At 32.0% G+C, this 15,182-nt stretch overlaps 1 protein-coding gene across 1 annotated transcript in view; it reads left to right on the forward strand.

The window, feature by feature from the left end:
* The window catches only part of Cfap47 (cilia and flagella associated protein 47), a 206,544-nt gene that overhangs the window by 117,166 nt on the left and 74,196 nt on the right, over nucleotides 1–15,182 (forward strand). Inside the window, exons 37-42 of the mRNA XM_090325738.1 lie at nucleotides 510–625; nucleotides 3,645–3,795; nucleotides 5,825–5,913; nucleotides 9,126–9,203; nucleotides 12,399–12,469; nucleotides 13,691–13,836. Coding sequence (XP_090181864.1) covers nucleotides 510–625; nucleotides 3,645–3,795; nucleotides 5,825–5,913; nucleotides 9,126–9,203; nucleotides 12,399–12,469; nucleotides 13,691–13,836 — 651 coding nt within the window. The remainder of the gene's footprint in view (nucleotides 1–509; nucleotides 626–3,644; nucleotides 3,796–5,824; nucleotides 5,914–9,125; nucleotides 9,204–12,398; nucleotides 12,470–13,690; nucleotides 13,837–15,182) is intronic.

Below are 15,182 nucleotides of genomic sequence, written 5' to 3' on the forward strand. Positions count from 1 at the left end.
TTAGAAATATTTTAAGTATTTTTCTTAAGCTATGGGAGATAGGAGTAACAATTACATTAAGTAGTGATTCATTATGTTTAACTCTTAAGCATTCAATCCTTAACTAAACTGTCACATTTAGCCTGGAGCTAAATCTTTAAATCTACAGTCCTTTCTATACTTGGCAGACAGATTAATCTTTTTATAAACTGGATTATGCAAGTTCTCTCATAAAATCTTCCAACTGTAATTGCAAGTTCCAAGTTAAAAATCCTCCATTGCAGAAAAAATGAAATCCAATTCTTAATCAGGTTATTTTCATGTTTAACCTCCTTTGTTGAAAACTTCTTCCAAACTTCAGAAAAACAACCCACTTAGAAGACAGATGTAAGACATAAGAAAGAGTTGCTATCTTTAAATGGAAAGTATTATTATAATTACACTGTTATCTTTTTCATACATTTAAAAAATATAGTCATATGGTTTTTAAATACAGAAACTTATTTGTACTCTTTTCTATTTCTGCATAGATACTACTGAAAAATCCAAGCTCAAAAACATTAACATATACTGCGACATTTGTTGGGAGAGATGCTAGTGACTTCTCTCTCGCCCAGGAAGGGAATACTATTACAATTCTTCCAAAGTGAGTTTTTCTTTAAAAGCTTACGTCATTGAATATATTCATTTTAGACATTTAATATTTTTATAATTATATAATATTTGTAAATGGATAAATATATAATGAAAGACCATCACTCAGTGACAAAAGTTGTACTTCTGAAATTCTTACTAATTTTATTTAAATATGATCTTAATAGTATAAGCAGCAGATTTTATGTATGAATTTAGTTTTAATTAATGTACATATGTGTAGGTCATAGAGATAAGATTATATTCTACAATTCCTTTTCCTGTAGCAATCGAAACTATTACATAATACATTATACACTTTTTTGGAGTAATAGTATTTTTTATTTTTTCATATTTTTATTGTAATTAATAGAAGGGTTACATGATATTTGCCAGATAGGAGGTGCATTGATTCACATACATTGATACCCTTTCACATGTCTTAATATCCCCATTTTCCTCCCCCCACCCCCACCCCTCATCTTATTTTCCCCCCTTCCCTATCAAATTTCAAATAACCAAATACAAATATATCCGATATATCAGGTAACAAAGTGGGATACTGTAACAATATGAGATAACCGAGGGACAGCAAAAGAGATGAGAGATAACATAGTACATTAAGGACAACAATCATTCATTATATGGCTTTTGTTTCTATGTCCTAGAGGTCCTTTCATTTAGCGTCATACTATATGACCTTTATGTATCAAGGTTTTGCTCTATTGCAAATTTCTGCTAGGAGAGACCAAGATTTCTACTAATTATGACAAATGAGGCAAACCATTGAGCCTAAGTTCCTTTGAGTCTGGCTTACTTCACTTAATATGATTTTTTCTAAGTTTTTCCATACACTTTTATAGAACATGTATATATAGTATTTTGCATAAATTCACCTATGAAGCAGCATTTTGTCATCATAGAAATTTCAGAAAATAGGAAAGAGTAAAGAAAGTTTCAAAATACTTCTTCAGAGATGCTCTAGTTTTCCATTATCACATCATTGTCCTTGTGCATAGATGTGTGCATAGTATCTAGAAAGAACTATATTGATATAAGATATTCAATTTATATGAATGTGTCTCCAAATTGATAATAGTATAGCAATTTCATTTTTTAGCTAATTGTATTCTCATGGCACTTATTTAATGTTTCTACAGCTATCCCAATCCCCAAATTAAATTATAAAAAAAACCCACAGGAACAATTTGAGAAATTCAGTATGATTGCATTATGAGTCTTCATAAATTAAAAATAGTGTTTGATATGTTGACACATTCCAGGAAAATACTCCTATTTAATAATACAAAAATTACTTGAAAACTGCGGTGTCAATTTAACAGGAGTTGGTCAATTTTATTTCCACTAAGGAAGTTTACCAGGCTTTCAAATTAATTTACTAAATTTGGTAAATTGATGTCACTGATGTCACTTTGCCTGACCTATTTTGGTTCTACTTGAAGATTAATTGTAGTTACTTTGTGAACTATAGCCTTTATTTCTGTATTAGTAGGTCAAACAAAAATCATTAATTAGGAATAGAGGCCATTTCATATTTCATTTAAAACATCTGGGTCGGGCCGGGAGTTTGGCCTAGCGGTTGAAGTGCTTGCCTAGCATGCATGAAGACCCAGGTTTGATTCCTCGGTACCACATACATAGAAAAAAGCCAGAAGTGGTGCTGAGGCTCAAGTGGTAGAGCTCTAGCCTTGAGAAAGTCCAAGGACAGTGCTCAGGCCCTGAGCTCAACCCCAGGTCTGGCAAAAAAAAAAAAAAAAACATCTGGGTATCCAGTTTCAACAGTGCTCTTCTTTATTTCTCTAATTTTCTTCAATTTCTACTCCATGCTGATATAGTATATGTTGTCTATAATTTGCAAAACCAGACTATTCATGTTTGGTTGTAGGTCTAAGCTAAATGAAATCTGAATGAAAACATATCCATTTACTCAGTGACTTATCAGAAATAAAATCTCACAAGAAAACTCCTGATAAAAAGTAACTTGCGCACTATAAAAAGTTATACGTTATTTTTACTTTGGGAGGAGGCAGGCACTGGGATTTTAACTCAGGGCCTGTGGAGTTATTCATGGTTGCTATGACACAATCATTTTCATTATAAAGGCTAAATAGAAAATAGAACATTCTCCAAATCCCCTCCTTATTTTTTTCAATGATGTTCTATAAAGCTGACAATTAAGAGAAATGGGCATGGCGTCTTTATTTTTTCTTTTAATTGAAGACATTTCTCAAGTAACAAACATTACTAATTAGCTATTTTATTTGGATTTGACCTTCAATTTATTTTTAACTGCTATTTAGGTATTTCTTAAGTTACAAATTTTCTAATACATTTTATATGCATTTCCTATGTAACCAAAACCAATAACAAGAAAAAGTTTTATAAATAGTAGAAAAATGTGCCATGTTACATAATATATGCATCTATAATTCATATATAAATACATAAAATATGTAAATACATATATATGATACTTGTATCTATTAATTTCAAAACCTAAAAATAGAATAGGACACATTATGCTCACTTTTGGCCTAATAGGCGAAGTTGTCAATTTTAAAGCATATATATGATACATAGGACATATGTATATATAGGTTATATGTATCACATATATGTATATGTAAAAACACATTTGATTTCCTGTGGTTCAAGTGTGTTCATATTTGAAATTTAAATTTACAGATTTTAAGGTGTTTTTTTTTGCCAGTCGTGGGCTTGCGCTCAGAGCCTGAGCACTGTCCTTGGACTTCTCAAGGCTAGAGCTCTACCACATGAGCACCACTTCCGGCTTTTGTCTATGTATGTGGTACCGAGAAATCGAACTCGGGTCTTCGTGCATGCTAGGCAAGCACTTTAACCACCAGGCCAAACTCCCGGCCCCCAGATTTTAAATTTTTGTACAAGGAAGTACAATTCAGAATATAGGTACAGATACATGGTTTACATTGAATAAAATCTTACCGCTTTACTTTTTCTAGTTGTTTCCTCTTTTATCTTTCATTAAATAGAAATGACTTCATCCTAATTATGAAATTTACCAGTCGCTTCCTCCATCATGCTGAAGCTTCACTGTTACTTATTTCAAAACCTAAGAATGAACCAGGAGGCACTACACTGGCTTTTGGACTAAAGGGAGAAGTTAAAAATTTTAAAGCTATTGTAAGTAATTTTTCTTATTTATGTGGCTTTGTTTCTCTCCTTAGACTTTTGAGTCTCATTATCATGGCTGTTGTTTCCTTTGCTAGACTTTAAAAAGCTCCAAATCGTTGAGATCTCAGTCCATGGAGACTTCTGATTTAAGTTAAAGGGCTTATGTTTATGTGTCATTTAGAATGAACGTTGATAAAGCAGATCCATTCTAAAGTTCATGCTCATGCTGCCATTTATTGAAATGTGATGGTGTTCATATCTAAAATATGAGGGAGAAGGACTTTTAGATTTCTATAAAAATGCTTGTAATCTTAAGAGTCACTTGTCTCCAAAGACAATTTTCTGCCATGGATGTATAATTAACAACGTGCAAGTTTTCGTAATTTTTAAATCTAGATTTCCATATGGCTTATAAAATATTTGGGGTATGAAAGGCAATAGTGAGTAGAAAGACAGGCTCAAAGAGGCCAGCAATGTAAGGAGAGAAGTGAGATACTCATATGCAGAGACTGGTTTATTAGACAGTGATACCTAAAACAGGAACTTAGCACTTGTCACTGAAAAGTATGCTGTCCTTTTCTGTTGTCCTCTTGAATAATGAAAACTTGTCACTTCTCAAATCATATAAATTATCTAAAGCAACATAAAACTACCATAGTTTTTAGAGACATTTTAGCGTATTGTCAATGTGACTCCAAGGCAGAAAAGCAGACACCTGTAAGTCATGCAGCATTGTTTACTTGCCTATTTGACCATTTATTGTCTTAGATCACTAAGAAGTAGATTAAACAGTAACAGAGACATAAAATAATGCAAGGGTATTATCTGCTTACAAATACAGAATTTCTAGGAATACTTTTGCCATAGAATGCCTCTGGATAAATTAGTTGCCAATAGTTCACATCTATAATCCTTGCTACTGAAAAGCTGAGATCCAGAACCAACCCAATTTTCAGAGCCAACCCAGGCAGAAAAAATCTGTAAGAATCTATCTTGAATTTACCAGCTAAAGGCTGGAGGCCTGGTTCAAATAGGAGAGCATCAGCTCTGAACAAGAAAATGAAATAAAATTCAATTAAAAATCAAGTATTCAATTTCAAATCAAGTATTTGCACACAGACACAGACACACACACACACAGACACACAGACACACACACACACACACACGCATATGAGTCCTATATAACGTTGTCTTTAAGTTTCATCTTGTTTCTATGTATTTATTATAATATATATATATGAGTGATAGCCTCCACAATATAATTATAAGCATTACACACACAAGGAGTGGTTCATATACAGGAATACACATACAGTTATATGAATTAAGTATACATATAGCTTGTTTTTTCAAAGAATTAAAAACAGAACTTTAAGATGATCAATTTGAGGCAGTTTTATAATATTAATAAATTTAATAAGTTTAGCATAGTTCCCAGAGTATGAAGCCCATGCCCGTAGTCCCAGAGAGAGACAGAAGTAGAACAGCTTGGGCTAGTCAAGGCAAAGTTAATGTGAAAAACAAGTTATAAAGGAAAGAAAAGTGAAGGCTGAGGATGAGGTAGCATACTTGCCTTGCAAACATGAGACCCTGAGTTCAATTCAGAGTGCCTCAAAATACTTCAAACGGAACCATTCACATATTATATGTGAAGCATATACATACAGTAATATACATAGTTATAGTATTTATATGAAATTTATTTTTGTAGACAATCTCTTGCTACACAACTGGCTAAAACCCAAGATCCTCCTGACATATTGTCCCAAATACTACAATTAAAAATGTGGGTAACCAAACACTGACAAGTAAAATATATTTTTAACCATTCCCTCATATATTTTAGTAGTGTGGGGCTTGGAAAAGAATTATATATATCATGAATGTTATATTTAACTGGACATCTTGTAAGTATTTTAAGCTAGCATTATAATTAAGGATTACAAATGAGGATGTTAATAGTTAATTTTATAATTAGCATATGTTAAATAATTATTTAGTAAGATTTGATTTTGTTGTTGGTGTTTTATTTTAGGAAATTCAATCCTGTAAAACTCCCTGTTACGAATGGAAAGAGATCACCTTGAACATAAAAAATCAATTCCCTATTGGTGGAGAATTTAGGTAATTTCTACTGTAATGTAAATTTTACTATAATTATCTCCACTATGAAGAGAAATATATAATTTTTTATTATTTTAGCATGAATCATTTCAGAAAAAGTTATATCTGCTTATATTTGTAAAAAAGCATAGGAATCATCAGTTACATTAGAAAAAATAATGAAAGTAAATAAATGATGCTAGATTTGCCAGTTACTCATTATCAAATTAAAAAAATATCTATAAGCTTTCTGCTGAGATGTACTTTTTAAAATTTTCAAATTTATAATTAATATAATTTTCTATTTTACTGTATTCTACTATTTAAAACTGGAATATTGACAATCAGAAAATGTCTTTTTTAGAGAGCATCACAATTATATTATATCATAATTAATTTATACTGCACATTATTAGTGTATATGTCCATCTTGAAAATCAGCAGGAATACTATTGCATTGTAATGGAAATAATTTTTAATCCAAGGCACTATAAAATTATTTTTTAAAAGTTTTACCTTACAAGAGCAAGGACTCAATATTTGCGCACCCAATGCTATGGACATGATATTGGAAATATAAACACAACTACATAGACATAAAAATCTATGACTCTATAGACATAATGTTTTATTACATAGATTAATATGTATCTATGACATACAAAGCCTCAGCCTAATTTTAATTATGTTCTAAAATCTAAGTGCCAGTGATTACATATAGATATTCCCTTCTTGAATACTTGCTTAATATGTCATTTGAAATATGATGTAAAATTTAATGTTAATAAATTCTTTAATAAAAAAGTTTTACCTGAAAATTGTACAGATGGACGATAGCTTATATACTAATTAAAATTTAGGAACTCTATTTTCCAGTTTAAGAACTCACATCCTCAAAAATAATTATTTTCAGACTAGAAATCTCACTCTTATTAAATGCCTATTATTTAATATTTTATGGTTTAGTTACTATTTGATCATTTTCAATATCTATATTCAGTGAAGTATTTCGGTACTCTATGACCAATAATTACAATCATTGAGGATAGAACAAATTTCTTGAAATAAACATGAACTTTTGATTTTCTTGTACATTAAAGGGAGAATACTATAGCCTATAATTTGTTCTATTTTGTTACTTTGTAGCATAATAAAATGTGAGCATATGTGTTAATCACTATTTAAAAACATCCTTAAGTAAACCAAATAACTGTGCAGATTTCAGAGAAAAACAGAACCTTAAATATTAGTCCAGGTTTTGCTTTCTAGTGTTAAAGTTGAAAGAAAATCTGAATATTGCAGCAATTGGAAATATATTATAAATTTTTCAGCAAATTGTAATATTTTAATATGTTGTGATAGTTCATTCCAGAGGATAATTCTTAGAAGAGTAACTAATAGAAGGGTTACATTATATTCACCAGATAAAAGGTGCATTACTTCACATACATTGATACCCTTTCTCATGTCTTGGTCCCCATTTCCCTCCCTCCACCCCCACCCCTCATCATGTTTTCCTCCCTTCCCTATCTAATTTCTAATAACCAAGTAGGCATTTATCCCATATATCAGATAAAATGAAATACTGTAACAATATGAGATAACCAAGGGACAGCAAAAGAGATGAGAGATAACATAATACATTAAGGACAACAGTCACTCATTATATGGCTTTTGTTTGCCTTCCATAAATATAGCCCTCAAACATTGTAAATACACATAAAGAATTAATATTTTGCAATGATGATCAAGTATTATGTTTAAAATAAATTATAAAATGTAATGAAAAGACAAGGAGATTTAATGTGTTATATAGGTTAATTTTTAAAAATTGTAAGCAGTATGACATGAAGTTACTTAGTTTTTAATATAATATCCCCAGTGAAGTTAACATATCCTTCATTTAAACTCAATATATAAGCCTATATACCTTATATATAGTACCAATTCTGATGCCTGGGCGCTGTTCCTGAACTTTTTTCTTCAAAGTTAGCATTCTACAACGTGAGTCACTGCTCTATTTTTTGCTTTTTTGGTCGTCATTTGGAGATAAGAGACACAGGACTTTCCTACCTGGGATGTCTTTGAATTGTGATTCTCAGATTTCAGCCTCCTGATAGCTAGGATTACAGATTTGAAACACTGGAATACTGACAGCCATGATTCTTTCTTCTTTTTTTATTTTCTTTTTTTATTATGGAGGTAATGTATAGTGGGGTTACAGTTACATTCGCCAGATAGTGGGTGCATTACTTCTCATACATTGATACCCTTTTTATGTTTTTGTCCCTATTTCCCTCCTCTCACCCCTCCCAATCATCTTGTTTTCCCCTTCCCTTTCCTATTTCAAATAAACAAATAAACATATATACAATATACCAGGTAACAAAGTCAGATACTGTAACAATATAAGATTAGCCAAAGGGCAACAAAAGAGAAAAGAAATAACATAGTACATTAAGAACAACAATCACTCAAGATAATAGTTTCTTTCATCTACTATAAAAGTAGAGTTTTTTGGTGTTTATTCTGTTTTATCAATGATAAAGTAAACAACAAATTCAAGGGGGATTTTGTATTCATGTTTGAATTTTTCTTTAATGTACATTATCATTCAAATACTGTACTACTGTGAGATTCCAGAAGATGGTATTATTAATGATGTCCTTTTTTTCTAAGTCTTTACTTCTTGGAATGTTAAATATGGAAATGAAAACTTTCTGCATGTTAGGCTAGAGCTTAACCATTACTAGCCAAATCTCTACCAGGAAATTTCTTAATTACCTTCCCATTTTTCATACTACAAGTGAAATTTTCTGTTTCCTGGAAGTATGATTTGAAATTATGTAATGCATAAAGCTCTGGCTATATAGTAGTATCACTGTGTGATTTTGGAAATATGATTTGGGCAGTCAATATATGTTTGACTATCATTGCTATGAAAATAACTTCTTGCCTTTGCATATAAAAGAAGATTGATTTTCCTTTTTAATATCAAAAAATATTATGTTTCATATATTTTAGTTTTCTCACTATTTTATAATATGTGTGCTTTGAGCTACAAAATAAGGATGAGTGTTTTAAACTGTACTTTTTCTGATTTTAATCACATTTTATTTATGATTCCACAATTTTGCAAATGATACAGAAAAATATAAAAGAAGAATATTTTATGGATATATAAATCTTGTTGCAGTGTAATTGACATCAATTCTTTTCTGTTTCAATTACAGTATAACTCTGGTCGAATCGACAACACTTATCCATTTGCCATCACAATTAACTGATCCTGGAAGAATAATTAAGCATAGGTAAATGTCTAAATATTTTATACACATAGAATATGAGAAAAAGTTGTTCGAATTAGTACTTCTGGAAACTTGTGTATATATGTATATATATATATATATATATACAGAGAGAGAGGTAGATTTACATCACAGTTTCATTTATTTGAAATGATTAATTTATATTTTTACATGCTAAGACAAATATTTTCTTGAGTGTTAATAGGTTCATGCACATAAAGTTTCTTTTTTATTATTATTGTAATATAAATGAGTTGCACAAAGGGGTTACAAATCTACAAATCAGGTGATGAGTTCATTGCTTCTTGGTCAATGTCACACCTTCCTTCATCCTTCGCCATTTTCCCTTTCCATCCCTAACCTCAAGTTACATAATTCATTTTTTACATAAGGTACATTGAATATAATGTCTAAATTTGCTCACCTTTTCCTTCTGACCCTCTCCCATTTTGATCACCCCCCCACATGTTTCCACTTCCTGGTATTTCCTTTGAAGAGCAACACTTTAGTTCAGATGAGTTACGCTTTCGGGTTCCTCCACCAGGTATAACCACTTTTAATCAGTTTGTGTATAAATGCATTGAGTCAATGAATAGCACGCATAGTTGTATTTTATAACATGTTCCTGGGTAAACATGAAGTTTTTTTTATAAATATATATTGAATGAAAATGTAGATTTTCATTATTCATAGTAGTTATGATCAATAAAGCTGTCACAAGTATTTTGTTTGAATAGTGAATCATTCTTCCTAAGAGGATTACATTTGTGTTAGTGTAAGGAGATAGGTAGATAGATAGATAAATAGATAGATTTTGTGTATGCATAGATTAGCACCAGTCCTAAAACAAATCATTCTGGTAGAATCTATGATTTTATGGAAAGAAAATGAAGTACAAAAAATGTCAAGTGGTTTACATGAGTCTTAACCCATGAACAGATATGAAAGACAGAGATCAATCGTGATCCACATAACCTGAGAGATTTACCTCAGCATGGAACTAGACATATCAATGACAATAACTTTCCATTCATCTGATGATTCCTTGAACATTGACAAATTGCTATAATATTTATATTTGAGATAAAAAGACCTTATCAGATTGGTAGATTTGGAAACAAATATAATGGATAATGTCGATCAACTATATTTAAACCTATTTTCTTACTTTTGAGGTGTGCATTTAAGTTAAAAATAAACTGTACTCTATCAAGTCTGCATTTAATTTAAAAAGGAACGTTGGCTTCTGATTGAAGAAAACTTTTCAATAGATTGGTTTATATTTCTCATTCATTTTATACTATGCAAGAGCTATTTTAAATGAATTATAATTTAAGACAATATTTCAAAGTTAAAGAAAGGAAGAATGAAGATGATGTGGAATGCAAGATTTTTTATATTAATAATATATTTTCGTACTTTATAACTTTATTCATCTTTGTATAATACTCAGTAGTATCAGTGTCATCTTTTAAATGCAAAACACAAAATTCAGGATAAAAGTTATTGATTTTGAGCCAGGCACAGTGGCTCACGCCTGTAATCCTAGCTACTCAGTAGGCTGAGATCTGAGGATCTTAATTCAAAGCCAGCCGGGGCACTAAAGACCATGAGACTCTTATCTCCAATTAACCACTAGAAAACTGGAAGTAGCACTGTGGCTCAATGGGTAGGGCAGTAGCCTTGAGCTGAAGAGCTCAGGTATTATACCCAAGCCCAGAGTTAAAGCCCCACAATCGACAACCCCTAAAAATTAAAAGTTGTTGATTTTGATTACATTCAAATCCCAATATTAAAGATATCAGAAATGATTAATACTCCTGCACTGATCCTGCTACAATTAAAATGAGTACAATTAATTTTCTGAAAGAGTATTCCATCTATGTTAATATTTCAGGGACATTTTAATGATTGTATCTATTATAAAAGTGTTTGATTTTGGAGCCGGGAGTTTGGCCTAGTGGTTAAAGTGCTTGCCTAGCATGCATGAAAGCCCGGGTTCGATTCCTCGGTACCACATACATAGAAAAAAGCCGGAAGTGGTGCTGAGGCTCAAGTGGTAGAGCGCTAGCCTTGAGAAAGTCCAAGGACAGTGCTCAGGCCCTGAGCTCAAGCCCAGGACTGGCAAAAAAAAAAAAAAGTGTTTGATTTCTTTAGTGATTGCACTTTGAAGAAACTGGTCTGTTCTAAAAGCAGTTGCTTAAGGCCATGATTTGTTACTTCCCCACCAGAGCTCCACCCTGGGATTTTTTTAAAGCTATCGGTGTCCCATTTTATTTTTTATTTATTTTTTGCTAGTCCCGGGCCTTAAACTCAGGGTCTGAGCACTGTCTCTGAGTTTTCTCAAGGCTAGAGCTCTACCACTTGAGCCTCAGCACCACTTCTGCCTTTTTTTCTATGTATGTGGTACCAAGGAATTGAAACTGGATCTTCATGCCTGCTAGGCAAGCACTCTACCACTAGGCCAAACTCCCGGCCCCCCATTTTATTTTTATACCAAATAAACTAATGTGAAAATAATGTAACAAAAGAAAAATTTTGTCAAGGCAGTAGGTTGTAGAAGCTGTTTTGGTGAGAGTATGGTTTAGCTGTAAACTGAGAGCATTTAATTTTTGAGTTTCTTGTTTACTGTAAAAATGTACAAATATAATAATAAGTACATTTTGACAGTATTTTAAAGTAAATTGTATTTTATCTGTTTAATAAATTAGTGTTGGAAATTTGGCTGATCTACATTTTGTTTTTTGTATTTTTCTAATTTTGAATTTTGTAAATAGTGTCAACATCAAGTCACATTTGAATGTCAGGTGCTTATATTAGCTACATAGAAAGCTGAGATCTGAGGAACAAGATCTGAAGCCAGATCAGGCCAAAAAGTTAATAAAAATGTATCCTCAATTAGCCAGATCGAAAATAGACTATACTTGAGGCTTGACTCAAGTGGTGAAGTAATCAGCCATATACAAAACTCTGAGTAGCAGCACAAGTCTGTGAGCTCAAGAACTGGTACTTACATGTGAACACGTAAATACACAGCCACATTTCTTTACAGGCCGATTTGTAGACATGCACCCTTTTCCTGACTCTGTAAGATTTAATTAAGTGAGTTGTTTTTGATTATTTTTTTTTTGCTAAGTACTGTTGATAACCATTTTCTTGTTTACTTGTGACAACCATTTTCTTGTTTTCTTGTGACAGTGGTTGTATGAGTGGAAATGAATATGATATGCATAGGGGCTATTCTCATTCTGGAAATGGCTTCAAAACATGTGAGTATTGCATGTTAAAGTTTGTATTTGTTCTTGTCTTATTTTAATGAGAAAAACATAATATAGAATGGTAAGTCTTGGGGATGGTTGGTCAGGCAGGAGGCTGGAGTGTTGTCCGCCTTCAGAAGATTCTGATGATACCTTTCCCTTCACTACTGAGCATTTCCTCCAACCTACAGAGGATGTGTTTTCTCTCTATTTAAACCAATAAAATCCAAATGATCACCAACTTCACAATTTTAAAGAAAGACATGTCTACTCTTTTTTAAAAAAATGAAATAACTGTAGGTTTAGAACAGATGGATGGAAAAACAGATAGGAAAATATTAAAGGAATGTTTTCCTTATCCTCAGCTAAAAGACAAACCACCCAGAATGTCTGGGTATCAAACAAATGGATTCAGTTCTAGTTATTATCTGTCATATTGCTGTGATAACTGAGCTCAGGTAGATATTTACCCAAGGTCTCTCCTGAAGTTGCTGTCAGCTTTGGTCATGTCACATGGTCTCATAGTTAATGTTACCTTTTCCTTGGGATCTCAGGTGGCAGCCTTTCCATGCATGCAGGATTTTTACATCCTAGCTGTGTTCTGAAGCATCTGCAGAGAATTAAAGGATACTGTAATTGGGTTACCTTTTCAGATTTGGTTTCAGAAATCACATCCCTGTTGTTCTGCTGCATTCTACAACATCACTTGTTAGGATGAAGTCACTAGGGCTTGCCTATCCTAGTACCACACTGAAGGCATTATCAGAAATATATTAATGTGTTCCGTCAATATTTATATATGATTTTATATTTATAATTTATCAATTTGTATGTAATTGATAAATGCATATATGTATCAATTTGTGTATACCAAACACTAGAATATATATTGAATATAAAAAGCAGTCCTTTCCAGTTCAAATTATCTATTAAACTTGTAATTAGAGAAGCCAGAAAACTTTGGAGATTTATGGGAAAGTCTTCTAATAAGTATACATAATTTAAACAATAGTGACATTCTCTTTCTAACAAAAATTATTACTTAAGGAATTTTTAATAGAAGGATGTAACTGCACATTTCTATTGTACTAGAGGGGCATAATTTGTTTAAAAATTTTGTGTTTCTATATTTTTTATATTTTTATGGATCCCCAAATATTAATCACAGGTGAAAATAGCTCCTCTAAATAGCATTTATAATATGCCAAATATCTCTGTGTCTTATTTTGGTAGCTATTAACTCCACTTATATTCGAGAATTCTTCTGCTCATATGGTAGTGTATATTTGGAAGGGAAAGGATCTTCAACCTTTGAGCTATACTACCTTCCCTTCAACATGCACGTACGTTACTGTGCTGTCATCTTAAGTAATAAAGAGGTAAGAGAGTGTTGGATGAGCACTTCCATAATGGGGTACTTCCTAAAAACAATTACAGACTACTTGAAAGGAGCTGAAGACTTTTAAATGTATGTAATTTTAGTCCTCAGATTAGAAGGCAAACACTTTACCATTAGGAGTATCAGTTCACTAATAGTAAGTAAATTTTGTGATGGCTAAATAGCTATTATCAGTTACCAGTAGTTTGAGCAAATGTTCCAAAAATCTCTTTTATTTAATATTTTTATTGTATTTAATAAAAGGGTTACATGATATTTGCCAGATAGAAGGTGCATTAATTCACATACATTGATACCCTTCCACATGTCTTGGTCCCCATTACCCTCCCCCCCACCCCCCCTTGGTTTTCCCCCCTTCCCTGTCCAATTTCAAGTAACCAAATACAAATGTATCCAATATATCAGATAACAAAGTGAGATATGAGATAACAAAGGAACAGCAAAAGAGATGAGAGATAACAGCACCTTAAGGACAGCAATCGTTCGTTATATGGCTTTTGTTTCAATATCCTAGAGGTCCATTCAATTAGCTTCATACTATATGGACTTATGTGTTAAGGTTTTGCTCTATTGCAAATCTTTGCTATTAGAGCCCAAGGTTTCTACTGGTTATGATGAATGAGGCAAACCATTGAGCCTAAGTTCCTTTGAGTCTGGCTTACTTCACTTAATATGATTTTTTCTAAGTCTTTCCATTTCCTAACAAATCGGGCGATGTCGTTTTTTCTGACAGCAGCATAGAATTCCACTGTGTACAAATACCACATCTTGTGGATCCATTCATCAACTGAGGGACATCTAGGTTGGTTCCATATCTTTGCTATGGTGAATAATGCTGCAATGAACATTGATGTGCTAGTGGATTTAGTATGCCCTAGTTTCTGGATGGTTGGGTAAATGCCAAGTAGTGGAATTGCTGGGTCATAGGGAAGCTCTTATTATAGCTTTAGAAAATACTGGAATGAATGGCAAATAGTACAGTGGAAAGGTTGATTTTATTCTTTGAAAAAGGTTAGTAATATTTTATATAAATAAAATATATTTACACTTCATGTCACATCTTAATTTATTAAGAAGTGACTTTAATTGCATATATTTTGTCCTTGTCAGAGGAAACATTAAGGTAAATAATAATTTTTGAATTATCTTCCTAATAATGCCCCAGTTTTAAAGATTGTATTGTTATTATTACTTATTGGAGAAACATCTATTAATTTGCATGTTCAACTCTATCAATAATTACATCAAAAAGATAATTACATGCTTTACAAGATATCAAATATCCAACCCACCTAGTTAACACCTGTTCTTGGTAAATATGTGATA

This window comes from Megascapheus bottae, chromosome X (assembly GCF_031878675.1).
Source record: "Megascapheus bottae isolate mThoBot1 chromosome X, mThoBot2.hap1, whole genome shotgun sequence".
Taxonomy (NCBI): Eukaryota; Metazoa; Chordata; class Mammalia; order Rodentia; family Geomyidae; genus Megascapheus; species Megascapheus bottae.